At 48.0% G+C, this 15,657-nt stretch overlaps 2 protein-coding genes across 4 annotated transcripts in view; one reads left to right on the top strand and one right to left on the bottom strand.

Moving 5' to 3' along the window:
- The window catches only part of NAV2 (neuron navigator 2), a 411,110-nt gene extending 397,474 nt beyond the window's left edge, over positions 1–13,636 (bottom strand). For all 3 annotated transcript variants that reach the window (XM_017525903.2, XM_017525904.2, XM_017525905.2), the window contains exon 1: positions 13,348–13,636. In XM_017525903.2, coding sequence (XP_017381392.1) covers positions 13,348–13,614 — 267 coding nt within the window. In that variant the 5' untranslated portion in view covers positions 13,615–13,636. The remainder of the gene's footprint in view (positions 1–13,347) is intronic.
- Positions 12,669–14,466, top strand: LOC108302303. The gene has a single exon (XM_017525906.2). It carries the CDS (start codon positions 13,856–13,858, stop codon positions 14,342–14,344), a length of 489 nt encoding a protein of 162 aa, XP_017381395.1. The 5' UTR covers positions 12,669–13,855; the 3' UTR covers positions 14,345–14,466.
- Positions 14,467–15,657: the final 1,191 nt, after the last annotated feature.

Here is a 15,657-nt window from a genome sequence, read left to right as displayed (position 1 = left end):
GTTCAGACTGTGTGAATAACTGACCTGCCTTTGCTGAAGGATCTAGAGAGGCATTCACAGCCATTTGTGAGAAGGGCTAGAAGGAACTGCCTCCAGCTCCTGAAAGGTGCTATCTAACCAGCCCAGGCACACTTGGCAGAGTGGGGAGTCGAGGTCCTGTAATTACTGCTGCACTCCCAGGTTAAAGACTGGGTCTCCCTTCCCTCTGCACCTACCAAGTAAGTAACAGTCTCTGGTCATGGTGACCAAACATTAGCTATGAAGCTCAGTGCACAGGTGAATTAGCCTAAGCAACATCAGAGGGATGTAAGAAACAGAGTAGCCACAGATTCTGGAAGTCTCTCTCATGAGGCCCTCTTCTAGGGTGATTCCGTCCATCCCTCCCCTCTTCAACCATTGGGTGGTGTTATTCGAGGCAGCTGGGCCTGTGCCTCCAGAAGGAGGTGGCAACAGTACTTTGTGGGATGGGGTTTCTCTTAGATTCTTCTTCTTCTGAAGGGGTTGAGGGCATAAATGCTCTTCTGCTTCTTAAACTTTCATTTTTGTGTGTATCATCTACAGATGTTGATTCAGACGGTCTGTGGCAAAGCCTGGGATTCTGCATTTCTAACAAGCTTCCAGGTGATGTTACAACCAGGCCACAGACCATACTTTCATAAGTAAGTGTTTAGATCACGAAAAGTGGGCAGAAAAGAAAAAGAAAAACTGAAAACAAAGTGGAATCGTGCCTGTTGGCCACCCTGATTCTCACCTTTGCACTCTACTGTGGGCAGCTCAGAGTCAGTCCTAAACTCAGGAAAGGCACCTCTGATAAGGTAACATCCAAGCAGAGAACTGAAGCTGAGGGAGTGAGTGCTGTTGATATCTGGGGAAGACATTCCAAGAAGGAAGAGCAGGCAGCAAGTGCAAAGGCCATGAGGTGCAGCATCCTCACTTTAAAATGAAGGGGTAAGAAAACAGAGTCTTTATGATATAGTCCTAAGGTTCGAGAGTCAATGGGGAGGCTATGGAAGACTGGGGAAAATAACCTATCCTATAGGAACAGGACAGGATAGTGAAACCTGCAGGCCACCATTGCAGCCCCCTCTTCTTTTAGTCTGACACGCCTCTCTTTCCAATGCTGTTCAGAGGAGAAAATTACTAGTTGTTTTTAAGAAATAATCTAGCCTGTTAAGGAAGAGATATTTTTAAACCACTGCAGGGATTTTTCCTTCCCCGTTTCTTTTATTGATATATCTCCTCTCCTTCCAGTTCTAAAATAAGCACCCTGTCTGCCCTTATGCTAATCCAAAGGCAACACACCGCAGAATGGTGAGGGCCTCGGCAGAGCCAGGCAGAGGTCGACTAGAAGCCACCAGACCTGGGGAATGCACCAAGGCAGCCCAGCCAGCCTGGCCTCGCCCGTGGCCTGCTTCCTCCCAATCCAGGTGACGAGACACTCTTAAAAACAGCAGTGGAATGCAGCAAGAGTTGGTATTTGCAAATGACAAATTTCTGACTGAATTCCAGTTCTTTGGAATGGAAAACCAGCAGGTCCTGTTACAAAATGTACCAACAGTTCATGCCTAACACATGGGTGTGGGCAATTCATATACTTCAAATCTAAATGTGGCTAAAAATATGACAAAGCTGGCATATTTTTAGCCAGGTAAACATTTCTAGAGACTAGGTCAAATTTATACTGGTTTCTGCTCTGGAATCCAGAGAAGGAATGATTCCAAATGAGTGGGAGGCAAAGACCAAGGAAGAAAACATGGAGTCCACCAGGCAGTCGGGATTCCTGGTGACCTTCTCTAGTTTAGGAGTACTTTCCAGGACTAGGCATTGTGTCCTGTTCCATTAGAGAGGGAACACCTTTTAAAGAAGAGGGCCCCATGTCACTTTAGATGGCAAGTCTTTGCTGGGTTTTATAACCTCTCACTTGCTGGAGGACCTTACACGAGTTGTTTTCCCTTTCTGTGTCCTCAGTTGCCCACCCTCAACTAGACTTGGGTTTAGTGGGCAGCAGCCCAGAGGGAGGGCCATGCTATGGGAAAGGAGGCAAGCTCTGCAGTCACTGCCTGATAGTCAGGCCTGGCACCTCCACTCACTGGGTGTGTGACCTTGGGCAAGTTGCTTATGCTTTACTTGCCCCAGTTCATCTGTACAATGGAAACAATCACAAATGTATCCACCTCAGCGGTTACTGTTTCTGTGACAATTAAGTGGGAAAATCCACATAAAATGCTGAGAATACCAAGCACATAGTAAGTGCTCAGTAAGTAACAGTAATCTTATCCATCTCACACCAGGTGCTTTTACATACACAAACTGCTCTAGCTCGTATAATCTGTTGACATGTTATAACCACTTAGGGAAATTGAGGCTTGACAGGGCAGACCTGTCCAAGCTGCACTTCAACAACTATTTCTGGAGTGCCGACTGTGCCCCAGGCCTCACCCTACTCTTAGGGAGGTGAGTTTCCTGATAAACAAATGGAAAGGAGGAACTTAACCCAGGTCTCTCTGGCTTCCAGCTAGCAAGGGTCTAAGAGGCTGGGTAGAAAGAGCATGGACTTGAAATTAGACAGTCCTAGTACTGGCTCCACGTGGTCTTGGTCAAGTTGCTGACCTTCTCTGAGCCTCCTACACAGAAGGGGATGAAATGCCCCCAGTACCCTTGTGAGACTTAAAGAGGCTAATGTATGTAAAGTGTTGGACTATGGGAGGTGGTCAGTGGTGGCCTACTGCCACACTTATACCATCCACAAAGAGGCTCTATTTTTCTGACTCTTTGAGTCAAGTGCAAAAGCTTTCTAATAGGAAGCAATTAAGAACTCTCCTTCTGGGCCAGTGTGGTGGCTCACACCTATAATGCCAGCTACTTGGGAGGCTGAGACAAGAAGATCCCTTGATCCCAGGAGCTTGTGGCTACAGTGAGCTGTGGTCATGCCACTCCAGCCTACGTGACAGAGAGACACCCAGTCTCTTAAAAAAAATACTAATTTTAACTACTTAGCAGAAGGAAGGGGAAAAAATATATAGCAAAGGGCTGGTTCCAATCTTTAACCCATCAGGCCTTTCAAAGCAGAACATCTGATTACTAGCTGAGATGAAAGGAACACTGGCCCAGAGTCAGAAGGTTTGGGTTCCAGTTTTTGCTCTGCCCTTTGGAGCTGGGTGACTGGAGGCAAGTCACAACCCTCTCTGGGCCGTGGTTTCTTCATCTGTACAATGGAGCTATGGGAACAGATGGCCTCATAGGTCTCCTCTGGCTCAGATGTCCTAAGTCTCTAGTAATTAGAAGCATAGATCACTAAGCAGATATCCCAAGTAATCCTGGTTGTTCTAAATCTGGTTTTATCACCTAAATGGAGGTTTCTCCTTCAAGGCTGGCCTTCTAATGACCAAAGTTTGCACACTGAAAGGTCTGACAGCTCTGGGACACTTGCGGCCCACACATTTTGACGTAAACATGCGCCACTCCCAGGTCTGAAAAGAATCAAAGCAAATCAGCATGAAATGGGGACTGTCTGCAGAACTGCAGCCAGCATGCAGCAGGAGGACAGGAACAAGGTCCTGCCCGCTGTTAGGCACATGGACCCCACTGGCCGGCAGCACGGAGGTCACCTGGGGGACATCAGCCACAGTAGTAGGACAAGCAGATCCTGCCGAGATTGCAGCAGGATGTGGGCAAAGGTCAAATGGGGCTCCTCATCCTATAAACTCGGAGCCTCTGGCAACAAGCTGGCACAGGCACAGAAGGCCCCATCAAGGGGGAAGTAGCTAGAAGGGTTGAGACCAGGGAAGCAGGGAGCAGGCTCCAAGCAGAGGAGGCTTTGGAGCTTTGATTGTCTAAAACAGTAGCTCATATGGGACTCAGGCCTCCTTCAATTACTGGCAAAACAAGGTCATGGTTAAAAGCACAGGTTTGGGAACCAGAAAGACCTCAGTTCAAGTCCTGTCGCTGTCTATACCAGCTGTGTGACCCAAACAAGTCCCAGAACCCCTCTAAGGCTAGTCTCCTCACTGGCTCCTATTTTTCTTCTTACTGGTAAAATAGGTTCAATAATATCAGCTCAGAAAGTTCATTTGAGGATTAAATGAGATTATGTAAGGAAATGGCACATAAATTGTTGCTATGATCATTGTTCCTGGAAATTCTGTCCTATCCCAGGATTTTTTAAACCTTCTCCTTTTCCTAACCAACCAAAACTCCTCAGAACCCTTCTCAGGTCCTCTGTCCAAGGTAGGGGCGGTGGGGTGGGAGGAGGCGGAATCTGCCCAAACTTGCCAAAGCCCATGGTGTTCTCTCCCTCTCAACCCCTCCAGCCTGCTGCAGTGCCATTATCACATCCTGACAGCTCTTCTTCCATTGCAGCAGCCAGTTTGGATATCATAAACAGGCTTGTGCAAAGGAATCTGCCTCCACCCTCTACTCAGCCAGACCAGGCAAGTTTCCCTAAGACCTGGTGTTGGAGAGCATTGATGCTGGCTCCCGACAGTGTTCAGGTTGGCCACTCTGTGTCTCTGTCTCCTACACTTGGCCACCCACCATCACATGACCTCAGTTCACACCCCAGAGGGAGTTCTGCAGGATCCATCCACAGCTCCAGTTCAATAGCTATTTACTCCTGTTTTCCAATGCTCTCTTTTATCTCCCCCTACCCTTCTTTTCTTCTGCAAATATTAACTAAAAACCTATTATGTATAGACTCTGTGCCAGCAGGAATCAGGAGAGACACATCCCTGACCTCATGGAAGTCATGGTCCAGCAAAATAAGCAATCGCAGTCCAAGCTGAGGGGCTACTAGGCAGGCTATGGGAACACACAGAAGAGACACTGTATTAGGACTATGCTGGTGGCAGAGGGCTTCCTGAAGGAAGTGACATTAAACCTGAATTTGTATGGGTAAAGGGTGAGAGGATTCTGTCACGCAAAAGAGAAAAGCTTGCTTCCAATCATACTACTTATCTTTTCTGTGCCTAGACCATTAGGGCTCAGTCAGAGTTTTTAATTTTTTTTTTTAATTTCTTCATTAAAAAAAAATTCTTTTGTATTTGCAACCTTGGAAACACCTTAGATTTTTACAAAAGATTACCAAACAAAACTGGATCTTGTGATTCATTTCCACAAAATGTCAGCAACCATTCTCAAGAAAGAACAAGGAATTAAGCCAAAGTTTTCACATTATACCAGAAAGAAGATAAAGGAGTCCAGATCCTAAACCTCATAAAACAAATTTGGCCAGCCTATTGTGAATTCTTACACACACACACACACACACACAGACACTCTCTCTCTCTCTCTCTCTCTCTCTCTCTCTCTCTCCTGTTTCATTTATATTCTCATAACTATCAAGGACATCGGTAACATGTCAGGACTTTGTTTCCCAAAATTTTGTTTTTAAAAATTTCAAACCTACAGAGAAGTTGAAAGAAGTGCACATATATCTTCCCCTAGATCCTCACCAGTTGTTAACATTTTGCATTTTCTTCTTCTTTCTGAAGATATGCTCACCTTTTTTCCTAAACCATTTGAGAGTTAGCTCAAGTATCTTGCTGACATCAAGATACTTCCATTCTAATATTTTAGCATATATCTCCCCAAAAAAAGGACATTTCCTTACATAACCCCAATATCATTAAAACTGATAATAGTACTATCTAATATGCAATCTACAATCAAGTATCTCCAATTTTCTCCCAAATGACCTTGGTAGCATTTATGGTTTTGCCCATCCAGGACCTACTCAAAAATCTGTCATTGGATTTGGTTGTCATAGCTCTTTGGTACCCTTTCCTAGAATAGTCCTTCACCTGCTTTAAAACTTTTTTGTATCTTTCATGACATTGACACTTTCGAGATCCCTGGCCTGTTGTCTTAAAAAATGATCCATAATCTAAACTTATCTGATTGCTTCCTCATGGCAACAAGTGATTTTAAATCAAGTTCCCCATTTTCTCCTTCCTCCATCTAGACTCAGCCCTGCCAGTTAACACTCAACAATGACACTTACTGGGACTTGTGGCCTCAGAGGACTCGAAATTTTAAACATCCCCAAAGGGCTCATCTGATATTATTAAGCAACTAATATTTAACACTGAAAGATATATTCAATATTTCCAAACTCTGGGGCAGGGGGAGGAGTCAAATGGCATGTATATTACCAAGCTAGGGGAAATTTAAAAGTGATTTACTTAGACTCAGTAGTAACAGCATGTTTTCAGATATTTTTTCAAAGTACTTTCACACTTGCTATTTAAGAAGCTTGACTTCAAAGGTCAAACAGATAAGCGTTCAAATATTTGGGTCTACCTACCCCCTGTGCTACTTAGAAAAGGAGCTTCACCTCTCTCAGCCCTGTTTTCCTCAAGGGCTACTTAAGGGGTAAGATGCTTAAACAGGTGCCTTGTTCATAATAATGACCTGTGTTAATCTTCACAGTAACTGCAAAGAAGGTATAGCAGGTAGCATCCTCTCCATTTTATGGGTGAGGTAACTGAAGTTCGGAAACAAAATGTGATTTGCTGAAGGTCATGTAGCAAGGTGACTAAAGAGACAGAGCTAGAACCAAAGTTGCTGAGTCCTGGAGGGGTCATTTCCAGTTCTCTTCAGTAAGTAGCATCTACCTCATGTGATGTTGGGAGGATTCAATGAATAATACAGATCTGGTGCTATTCATTATGCTGATACAGAGGCTGTGCTCAATTGATATCCATGACTCATGTTGCAATTATTTTTAGTGTCACATTGCCATGAGTAACTAATTTTGTTCAAAGGCCTCCAAAGACCCCTGGAAGTAGGACCATAATGATCTTGACTAAGAGCCCATTTCTACCCTATCCCCTCTCCCACCAAGATGAGAGGAAGGATTGGAATAACCCAAAATTCACTGAAGGTGTTGAAGTTTCACTTGGAAGAAGAGGCAAAATATTCTGAGGCTGAGGGGTCATTGTTTTCGAAACACAAGAGAGGATCTGTATTCCCTGGGAAAGGGGGCGCTAAGCCATGAGTCATTCTCTGGTTCTGTGTGGGGGACTGGGGGTTCCTGCAAAAACCTTTATGTCACTCACTATTGTCTTGTGTAGATTAAAGCACAAAAGCCTAGCTAAGTTTTGTTCCCAAAATCACATGGCCCATTCTGCCCAAGCCATTCTAGGAACACGCTGTCCATCTCTTTGAAAAATGTGACCAATAGCCATTGAATTTGGCCTGTGGTTATTGGTAAAGCACCATTGGGCAGCTGGCCATGCCTTGGGGCACCTTAATAGCCAACCGATCACAAGGTCCAGCTCTCATTACAACCATGCCTGCTGGTAGAAAAAAGGGCTTTCCTTCTGCCCTCAGAACAATAAGGAACCATTAAGAAGCCCAGTCAACAAGAATGTTTCATTCTTGGTCCTGTCCTGGGCTGGGCCATCAGATTGGCCAGCTCCACTCAGCTACCTCTACAGTGCCAATTTAGACTGGTTGTACAAAGGAAGCTTCCCACAAGTTTGGTTTGTAGCACATCCCTCAGCTTGGTTACCGTTATAAAGATAGCATGTATGGGACCAACCTGTGAAGGTTTCAATTAACAACTCGAGATATGATTTCGTTGGATGACATTGTTTTTAATTTACTCTTGCTCCCCATTCATCTAAACAAAGCTCTGCTATGCTCTCCACTTTCATGGTGCAAGCCATCTGTCTTTTCATGTAATCAGCTATGTACTTGGGAGGCAGAGAGGTAGGGTGGAAAGCACATGGGCTTGAAATGAGGCAGACATAGTTTCCAAACTTGAATCTGACCTTGAGTAACAAAAATAGGCAATACTACATATCCCTTGCTTAGTATGTGCCATACGCTGTGCTCAGGAACCTACCTGTAATATCTCACTGAACCCTTACCCCCAACCTGTAAGCATCACCAATGCTGCTTCAAAGATGATGAAACTAAAGTTTAGGGATGTTCTATAATTTGCCCAAAGCCTGGATGCAAACTCTGACCTCTTGATAAAGTCTAATTTACCACGTAAATCTGCCTCCAAGTGATAACCTCCCTTGGCCTCTGCTTCCTTACACAAAATGTATAGACCGTTTTCCATTTTACCCAGCTTCTTGTGCCTCACATTAAATAATATCTATATAAAGAGCTCCGCAGACTACCTGGCACATAGCAGATGCTCCATAAATGTTCCCTTCCCTGCTGCTGAGGCAGATTCTGAGAAATAAGAATTTCTGACCTTACGCCAAAATCTTGCTGGGTGGTTTGGCTTTTTCAGAATGGTTCCAAGAGCTTCACTAGGGCCTCATGAAAACACCTCTCTGGAGGCTATATCCCTTATATCTTATAAGTAAATAATATGGGACCCAGATTTGGTGCTTCAGATTGTGGTCACAGAGGAAGACAGAATGACAAGTGGAAAGCAAACCTAGCTATTCTGAAAGCTAGAATTTGGGCCGTAACTCCTCCAGCCTCACCTTTGATGTGTGTGTGTGCTTACATGTGCTCAATACTTTAAGCTGTTCCATGTGTATATATTTGTGTATGTGTGTGTATATATGCATATATACACATATCCAGAAGTAGATGTATTTATATACAGATATATACACACGTAATGTTACCCTAAATAAGCCACCAGTACCACCCTTAAAGTGTCTTTAGAAAATTAACCCATGAAATAAGCAATAATATGTGAACCATAAACATTCTTGCATGTTGGCAGATAACCATGCTATACATTCCCCTCCAAGAACTGAGAAAGAGAAGAAAGGGAGTAACACAATAGCAGAAAAATGCACTAATCAAATCCATAATCAACTTTGATGATGGAACAAGGATTCTAATCAAAACACAATGGAGCAAAGTTGCCACAGGTTGTAAGCCTGGAGCTGCACTCTTCCCAGGAGCCTCCTTTACGCTTTCTTTTTAAACATCCAAAACACCCACGGAGAATTTCAATCACTTCTAATTACTTTTTTTTAAAAGAAACTAGGTGCAAGTTGAACACCAGCTCCTAAAAACAGGAAATATCAAAATATTTTATATATGTATATATTTTTCTTTTTTTCCTTGCAACTGCTTCTTAAAAATAGGCAAACGTCTCCTCAAATAACTCAGGCATGTTCCTTATCTGAAGGTCAGCCAGAGAGGGTTTCTGAACAAACCCAGAGCATGTTTTTAAAACAACTCTTTGCACATGGTCCTAATTTATTCACATGTTAACAGAGCAGATGCTATAAATGTTCACACTTGGGGGAAGGCACAGGTATCTCAGTCCTAGGAAGGTAATCAGGGGAGGTGTGCTGCTGCAGAACAGTTTCCTCCACTGGGGGAGGGAGGAGAACCAGCTGCAGGTTTATGGGAGAGACTCAAGGTAAGGGCCTGGAGGAAGGGTGATGACAGTAGGGCTGTACCTAACAGCTGCTTGCTGGCTAAGTTAGGTTTTTTCACACTTGATGGAGATGAAGAGCAGGCACTGGGATGTCACTGGCTGAAGAGAGTTGCTGCATAATAAAACAAGGTGGCAGAATAGCCTCCTTTCCCCTGAAACTACCACGTTGAATATTCTGAACCCCAAGCTAATAATCACCATCATTTCCCAGGGATCTGTTATGAATCAGGTCCTTAATGGACACCCTCTCTGCCTCTTCTCACACTACCTTGCACATTCAGAATGATGATCCACCAGGAAGCCAACATGCAAATCCAATCCTTCAACTCAAAGCTTTTGTCCTTTCTTTTCATCACCTTTTTCAAAGGAAGATGCCAGATCTGGAACAACAACTTGTTGCATGAAGCAACATCAATGCTCGGCACCGCTCCACGACCTTGCTCTTCATTCTCCACTGTCACGCTCATTCTGATCTCCTCTCCTCCTCATCAGTCACACCTTCCCATCTCCCAAACCAAGCTCATCTTCTTTCTCATCCATAGGTTCTCCGGACTTCTCCAGCCATCTTGGCCTTTCCTTCAAGCAGCTTAGATACTCAGCTCCCAAGTATGCCTCTGAGGCCTCCCTGTGTTGTGCCCTGTTGCCCTAGGTATATCAGTGAGGCCTCCCAACTAGACTATAAAATCCCCAAGACCCAGGCCATGTCCTATTTGCCTTGTAGATCTGCTAGAGCATGAAGAGAAGAGGCAGCAATGAAGAGTGGGCAGACCGCAGGCCTTGAAGCCAGACCAACCTTGCTGGACTCCCTGCCCTGCCACCCTGGATGACCTGGATCAAGTGGCTGTACTTTGCTGAACCTCATCTAGCTCAGTGGTTACAGCAATGGTCTTATAAATCAGAGCCTGCAATTTCGAAGACAGTCTCTGTGGTTCTCCCTGTACAGCATCATGGTTAAAGGCATGGGATCTAGAGCCAGACTGTCCAAGTTCTATTCTACCTCTGCTACTCACAAGGTTACAAAACTGGTCTTTGCCTCAGCTTCCATATGTGTAAAATGGGGATAATAACACTTATGTCACTGGATTGTGATGAGAAAAAAATGAGTTTTTTAATGTAAAGTCCTTAGAACAACTGCCGGCACATAGGAAGTGCTATGTAAGGATTTGGCCATTATTACCATTGTTATTATTGTTATTATGTTGTTATTGTCATAGAAAATGGATGTATCAGACCTGATTTAAGTGTTTTTGTGAAGATGAAATGAGATTATACGTAAAGAGCCTCACCCATCAGGCACGCAGAAAGTGATCATGCCCTTGCCTCATCTTCCCATTCTGCCTGGTACTGTACTAGGCAGGTGATGGATGTTCTATAAATCCTTGGAACAGATTAATACCTTTCCAGGGGCTTGAGAGAATAAGCTATATCTTTTCTCACCTAAGAGCTATTAAATCTAGGTTCAGCATGCCCTATCTCTTAGGTTAGCAATATAAATAGCTACTTTTATTAAGTATTCCTTACTTGCTAGACACTGCACTGAATACTTCACATGTTATTTTTCTTAATGCTCACAGTTCTAGTGGCTGTTAATGCTTATTTTTTAATAGATGATAGCACTAAAACCCAAAGAAGTTAATCAAGGAGATCACCCAGCTAGTATATGACAAAGGACACCACCAATACCCATCTGACTTTAAAACCTGTGTTATCAGCCACTACACAACCCAACCTCCTACCAAAAATCCCCTGAATAAAAGGGGAGTCAGAGACCCCAAGAGAGCATTTGCCATTTACTTCATTGCTTCCTGAGTATTTTCTAATAATATATACCAGATTTGGAACCTGGAAACTACCAGATGGGCAGTCAGACACAGTCTTCATGCAATAACCAAGAGACTCTTCTGGAGGGGGAACGGACACCACATCAGGCACATTGTGGGAGAAGCCCTGGCAAAGAAGGTAAAATGCCATTGGCCAAAATCACTTTGATGTCAGCCATGCAGACAGGAATCTGCCACAGGGAAGATCCCCAGAACCCCTGGGCACTGGCAAAGGACGGCAGGCTGGTAAAAATCAAGGTAGTCCACTGGAAGTGACCAATTTTCTTAGCAGTCTATCCAAACTGTGCTCACCATGAGTGCACAAGGGCCAACTGAGGGTGACAGAGTAGAATGGGGTGGGGAGATGATAGACCAAGGGCAAAAGAGGGAAGCAAAGTCTTGGGGGAAGTGGACTGTTCCAGGCCCCCAGGGAGAAGCTGAAGAACATTGTTTTTTCAGGGAGAGGGTGATGAATCACCTTACCAGAGCCTATCCACTGCCAGTCCTCTGACAATGTTTGTTAAATGAAGGGTCAAACAGGCAAAGGCAGAACAGCTGCCTGGATATGAACAATCCCAGCATGGACTTTCCCTCTCATTCCTCGGGTGCTCCTCATCAGGCTCGAGAGTATGTGTCACCTCCAGTTCCGAGTCACTGTATTGACCTCCCACCCACTACTGCCCACTACATCTCATAAACCCTACCTCCACAGATAAAGGAGAACCCCATGCAGATATGTACGCTGGTGCTCACCCCCATTGCAGAGCCCACTGGACAAATCCTGTACCTAACAACTGAAGAAGACTGGAGCACAAAACCCTCACAGAGGCAGGCCCCCAGAGCACTGGAGGAAATCTTGCCTTCCTCCCACACACCATCACTCAAACCTGTCAGCTTCCAAAAATGTTTAGCAAGTGCAGCAGCAAGGGGCATGCTTATCAGCCTGGTGTGGGAGCTTAATCTGCTTTGAGGGCCTTCTCCAGCCCAGAGTTACAAAAGTCTGCTTACAATTAGCTTTCAGCTCCAGTTCCCCCATCAGAAAGCCTAGGAATGTGTTGAGCTCTAGCCTCTGATCAGAGAAAGCTCCAGGAGAAGGTGGAGACAGTGTCAGCAGGGAAGTAAGTGCCAAAAAGGTCAGTTGGTCTGTTGCCATTTTCCTGACACCAGCCCCAAACCACCTCCCTCTCTGGCTTCCCGCCTCTCCTGACCGGACAGTCACATCCGTCAGGTCGGCATGTCCCCAGAAGTCCCTGCTGACTGACTGCCAAGAAAATATAGCCCCCTCCTACCAGAAGTAGGGGGAAATGGAGCAGGGAGGGCCAAGAGAACCTGACTGGCCTTTGCTAATTTCTGTAAAAGAGATTGCACGGGCAGGGCTTGTTACCCTGCCGAATTGGGTGATGCAGGCTCTGACTGGAAAGGTAGGAGTCACCAATTCTCTTCAAGCCATCTCCTGTCCCCACCCCCAGTCACTTGGGCTACCAACACCAGGATCTACCACCCAGGAAGGAGGGGCTTAGCTTCAGCCGCCATTCTGAGGCAGCCACCCCCACCCCCACCGCAACAGCCAGCCAAGGCGTTCTGCTGGTGCACTAGTACCGCAGCCCCAGCACCTTGCCCAGAATCCCGTCACCCAGCAGGATGGGGCAGGGACAGGCCATCTTCAAGCCAAGGGGAGAGCAGGTTCACTGCCACCCCCCAACCCCCTTTTCCTGGATCTTACAGCCAGGCTAGGGGGCGGCGTCGAACCCAATGGAGCCTCAGATCATTCCTTGTCCGGAACAGAATCTCTGCGGAATCGCCAGACACACACACAGCTGTTGCTGCGGATACTGGCTTCTTGAGGACAAGACCTCAACATGCAGGACCTCACATTTCCAGCGGTGCACATGTTTTTTGAGAACACCCCGATCATGCCATCCTCCCCAGGAAGATGTTGCCGGCCTTCCCCCCATCCCAGTTCTCAAAGGGCTCTTTGGGCAAACCTCGGGCACCCGGGCCACACCCACCGGCCGGCCCACTCTCCTCGCGCATCCCCCAACCTGTCGGCCTAAGGGGAATGGTTCCTTTCCCTGCCCACATGGTAGGCCCTTTCTCCCACATCACCCGGAAAGAAGTATTTGCCCATCCTCCCAGAACAGTACCCCGGCACAGGGCACCTCTCACCTGGGTATCGAACCCGTTTTCCACCGAGCCGCTCTTCCGAAGAGGGAGCCCCTCCCCCGCTGGTTCCTGCAGCCCCTGCAGCACCTGCGATTTCAGGGGGATCTGGCTAGGATAGGTGGTCTTGCTCACCTCCACCTTGCTTCCCAACTTGAGGTAGCAGGGCTGGGGGCCGGCCCGGGCCGGGGGCACGTGCAGGATGGGCGCGGCGCTGTGCACGGGTTTGGGCAGTCCCGACTTCATTTTGGAGGCGACCAGGATGGCCGGCATCTTCTCCCGGGGCTTGGGCTTTCCCAGCACGTCCCTGGCAGCGGCGGCGGGGGCGACCGCTAAAGGCAGCGCGGGTAGCAGAGCAGGCGCCGGGCCTTAGCCCACGAGGCGCCCACCACCAGCGGCGAAAGAAAAAATCCCCAGGTCGGGGAACTCGAAGCAATCTGGCGAGCGCGCCTTTGGGGTGCCGGGATGGGAATGGGGGACTGGCCACGGCGCCCAGCGGGTCCCACCTGGACGGATGCTGCAGCCGGGTCTCAAGCCCCTCCTGGGTGGCCTTTCAAGAGCTCTGGGCGCTCAGGGGCTGCCGCCTCTTGCAATTTTCCTCCTGGGAAACAGAGGTTTGGACGCCCATATTAACTTGTCATTGCGTCTCCGAAGTGAGGAGGCCCTTTTGGAAGAGACAGAGGCGGCAGGGACGCACGAGTCCCGCTCCGGAGGCTACGGGTCTGAGCCGGCGAGGGAAAGAGCGAGCAGCCGTGGGAGGAAAGGAGCGAGCAGCGAAGGAAGGAGAGAAGGGCACACGGGGCCCAAGACGTCTCCACCGAGAGGCAGCTGCCGCCCTGCTCGCGAGCACCGCAGTGTCACCCTCGACACAGCAGAGGAGCGGCGAGAGCCCCCGAAAGGTCTCTCTTGGAGTGACAGTCACCGCTGCCCAGAAGGCGCCCGGACAGACAGCACCTTAGCGCCTGCGGGTCTGCACATGCTCCGTGCGCTAGAGCGCGGCTAGGCTGTGGCCGTGGGGCGCGGGCGCCGGGACGCGCGGCTGGCGGGCCGGGCTGGGCTGCGCTCGGGAGCGGCCGCCGCGCTTCCCGGGAAGGCTGCGCCGGCTGCGGGGCTCAGAGCAGGGGAGGACAGGCTGCGGCAGGCGCGGCTGCGGCGCGCGCTGACAGCCGGGGCCGCCCCGGCGCACCCATTGGTCCACGGCTCGCCAATCCGTGGCCGCGGCTCTCACTGCAAAGAGGGCGTGGCCTCAACTCTGGCCGCCGCCGAAACTCTGGGGCCGCGCTTGGCCGCGAGTACAAAGCGGGCTGGTGGCCGCTCTGCGGCACTGCTCCGGCCGCGCGCCTCCCGGGGGGCCCACACCCCCGCGTCCCTGAAACCCTTCTTTTGAAAAATGCCCTTTCGAACGCAACTGCCCGCCCCGGAGCCACGCGGGCACGGCTCGGGGGAAGTTTGTTTCCTTTTTCAAATTGCTCCGGTTACCTTAACGGTTTGAGTCTTCCGGAGTCACGCCCGCAGCCTCGCTGCCCCCATCTGGCTTGGGCAGGGCCGAAGCTCGTCTCCCGCGTTCAGAACGCGCCAGCCATTTCTCTGCCTGCTCTTCCCGGCGGGCCGGGCGGGGGGCCTCCCAACGGCTTCCTCTCCAGTTTTCAAAGGCTGCACATTTCACTTAACTATTTGAAGTATTTATAGGCAAATACAATACGCAGGGAAGCTTCCCGCCCCGAGACAGCTCCTCCACGCAACCTACCACAGACTCTGTAATTATAGTGGCCCGAGGAAGCCGGGAGAGGCTCCATGACCCTAGCCGGCTTTGGCCAAACCTTGCTGCGTTTCATGGAGCCCCTCCCTGTCCGCGCCTGGGACACACTGGCCCCACAGGTTCCTCCACTCATATTCGTTCTTTGGGTTCCTCTGTGGTTTCCTCGCTGACTCAAAGTGTATGAGAATAAGAAGGAAACTGAGGGATGATCAGGCAGGCCAGGCGTCGCGATTTATGAATGAGGAGGCTCCACCCTGTAGACCTCCCTGGATTTGAATTGGGCAACTTCTTTAAGCTTACACGTATCCTTATAAAGCTTCTGTTTTCACAGGTAGTAAGGTGGAGGTTTGACTACATTTACCTAATGAACTGTTGTTTGAATTAAATGAGATGGTTGATGCATGACAGTCATTTAGCACAAGTACCTGGCAATGTAGGAGTCCAATAAAAGCTGGATTTTATTTTCTCTGTTATTAAATTATTGCTGCTTTCTCCCAAAGTCATCTCTGCTTCTAAACTATTTGTCTTTCTTCTCTGTTTCCAGAATACAGGTTTTT

Source organism: Cebus imitator, unplaced genomic scaffold, assembly GCF_001604975.1.
Source record: "Cebus imitator isolate Cc_AM_T3 unplaced genomic scaffold, Cebus_imitator-1.0 Scaffold39, whole genome shotgun sequence".
NCBI classification, from domain to species: Eukaryota; Metazoa; Chordata; class Mammalia; order Primates; family Cebidae; genus Cebus; species Cebus imitator.
Note: the sequence above shows the minus strand (reverse complement) of the source record. Positions and strands in the feature narration are given on the sequence as shown.